This window comes from Chiloscyllium plagiosum, chromosome 2 (genome assembly GCF_004010195.1).
Source record: "Chiloscyllium plagiosum isolate BGI_BamShark_2017 chromosome 2, ASM401019v2, whole genome shotgun sequence".
Taxonomy (NCBI): Eukaryota; Metazoa; Chordata; class Chondrichthyes; order Orectolobiformes; family Hemiscylliidae; genus Chiloscyllium; species Chiloscyllium plagiosum.
The window spans coordinates 2,216,664-2,218,785 of NC_057711.1; the positions used below are offsets into that span (position 1 = coordinate 2,216,664).

Consider the following 2,122-nt stretch of genomic DNA (forward strand, 5'->3'; position numbering starts at 1 on the left):
CTGGTCTCCTTCCTATGGGAAAGATGTTGTGAAACTTGAAAGGGTTCAGAAAAGATTTACAAGGATGGTGCCAGGGTTGGAGGGTTTGAGCTATAGGGAGAGGTTGAACAGGCAGGGGCTGTTTTCCCTGGAGCGTCGGAAGCTGAGGGGTGACATTATAGAGGTTTACAAAACCATGAGGGGCATGGATAGGGTAAATAGATGAAGCCTTTTCCTTGTGGTGGGGGAGTCCAGAACTAAAGGGCATAGGTCTAAGGCCTTGAAACAAGGATGAGAATTTTAAAATCAAGTCATTGCTGTACTAATCCAGTGTAGGTCAGTGAGTGCTAGGGCTGATAGGAGAAGACGACTTGGAGAGTTAAGATATGGGTAGCAGAGTTTTGGAAGACCTTAAATTTGCAAAGGGTAGAATGTTAGTGATCAGCTGGAGTGTGTTAAATTGGTCATTTGAGGGATTTAAGTTGAGATGTTAGACATGAATGTTGCCAGATGCATCATCGCAGAACACTGGTAACACATTTCACACTAAACAAAAATAGAATGTTTAATTGCTTGGCCAATGTTGATACAAAAGGAAAGGTTTGTTTTTGATGAAGGTCTATGCAATATTTACAACACAGAAATAGTACCACTGACATGGTGTAGATTGGAACCACTGGTGTATGCAGGTCAATAGAAACTGCTCTGATTTCTGTTCATCTCTTACATTCTTCAGATTCATCAAAGCCTTGAGCTTCGCCTCGCTGGACAAAGAGGATTTATTAAGCCCAATAAATCATACAACACTTCAGCGTTCTTCCTCTGTACGTTCCATGGTCTCCAATGCCACCTGTGGCAGCACGGACGATTACATAGGCCTCGCATTGCCCAGCGACATTAATGAGCTGTTCCAGGTAGGCCCAGCAGAGGGAATGAATCCGGTCTTAGATTGCTACCTGTAATGCCTCAGGCCAGGGTTATGGCTTGCATACCTGATTTAATATAGCTAAGTCATTGTTTGTGAACAGGGGAGATATTTCGGGGACTCAAAAGAGGGTTCTGTATCTGAGGTAGTGTACCTGTCATTGTTTGATGGACGAACTTAATTTCTAGTTACTGAAGCCATTCATTTAATACAATTTGTTTCTGTGTTATTGTCACCTTGAACGAAGTCCACTTTGAATCGCACAAGTTTATGGTCAACTGACATGGGATACCTTTTTTGTCTAATTTTAGTTTAGGCAGTTTAAGGTTTCGCAAATGTAGGCTGGTTGTGTACTGTCCATACTCTGCCAATTGCAAACAACCAAAGGAAGATGCTGTTTGATTCCATCAACAAATCACTGGCAGATATAGCCCACCAATACAGCAAATCATACACAATGTTACTAGGAAATACTTCAAAAGTACCTGTTTTGTTCCATAAATATACAAGTTCAGTACTGCAAAGCTGTTTCGTCTGTTCATACTTCAGTAAGCGTAAGCTTTTGGTATTTTAATCTGCAGTCTAATCATGTGCAATCTTAAAACAAAGCTCTATGACTAATTGTTTCATCTTTCCAGGTGAAAGAGATTCCATACTTTCAGCAGAAGTGTAACCTGCCTAAAGAGGACCATTCCCTCGAAGACCAGGAGTCAGATAATGAAGGTGAGAGCAGATACCTAGACCATCCCAATCATCTTTCCTGTCACTGCTAGTGGAAAACGTACGACTATGGCTACTGTCCAAGTACAGGATTGAATTCTACTCTCATGCTGTCCACAAGTTTATAGTGTACAGAATGACCACAAGCTTGCTTTTTGTTGGCAGGTGGGAACATTAATGTCATCTACATTACCCATGGTGATGCTTTGCTGCCTCCCAGCCTTTGAAATCAAGGCATTATTTGCAGCATCAAGGAGCCATTGCAAATAATTTAGTCAGAGACAATTAGGGAAATTGATTGTAGAAGCTGGTTGGAATCATCAAGGTAAAAACAATGACTGCAGATGCTGGAAACCAGATTCTGGATCAGTGGTGCTGGAAGAGCACAGCAATTCAGGCAGCATCCAACGAGCAGCGAAATCGACGTTTCGGGCAAAAGCCCTTCATCAGGAATAAAGGCAGAGAGCCTGAAGCGTGGAGAGATAAGCTAGGAGAGGG

At 42.2% G+C, this 2,122-nt stretch overlaps 1 protein-coding gene across 2 annotated transcripts in view; it reads left to right on the forward strand.

The window, feature by feature from the left end:
* Positions 1-2,122, forward strand: part of rictora (RPTOR independent companion of MTOR, complex 2 a) — a 242,633-nt gene that overhangs the window by 212,969 nt on the left and 27,542 nt on the right. For both annotated transcript variants that reach the window (XM_043703086.1, XM_043703095.1), the window contains 2 exons: positions 716-893; positions 1,543-1,627. In XM_043703086.1, the coding sequence (XP_043559021.1) occupies positions 716-893; positions 1,543-1,627 (263 nt within the window). The remainder of the gene's footprint in view (positions 1-715; positions 894-1,542; positions 1,628-2,122) is intronic.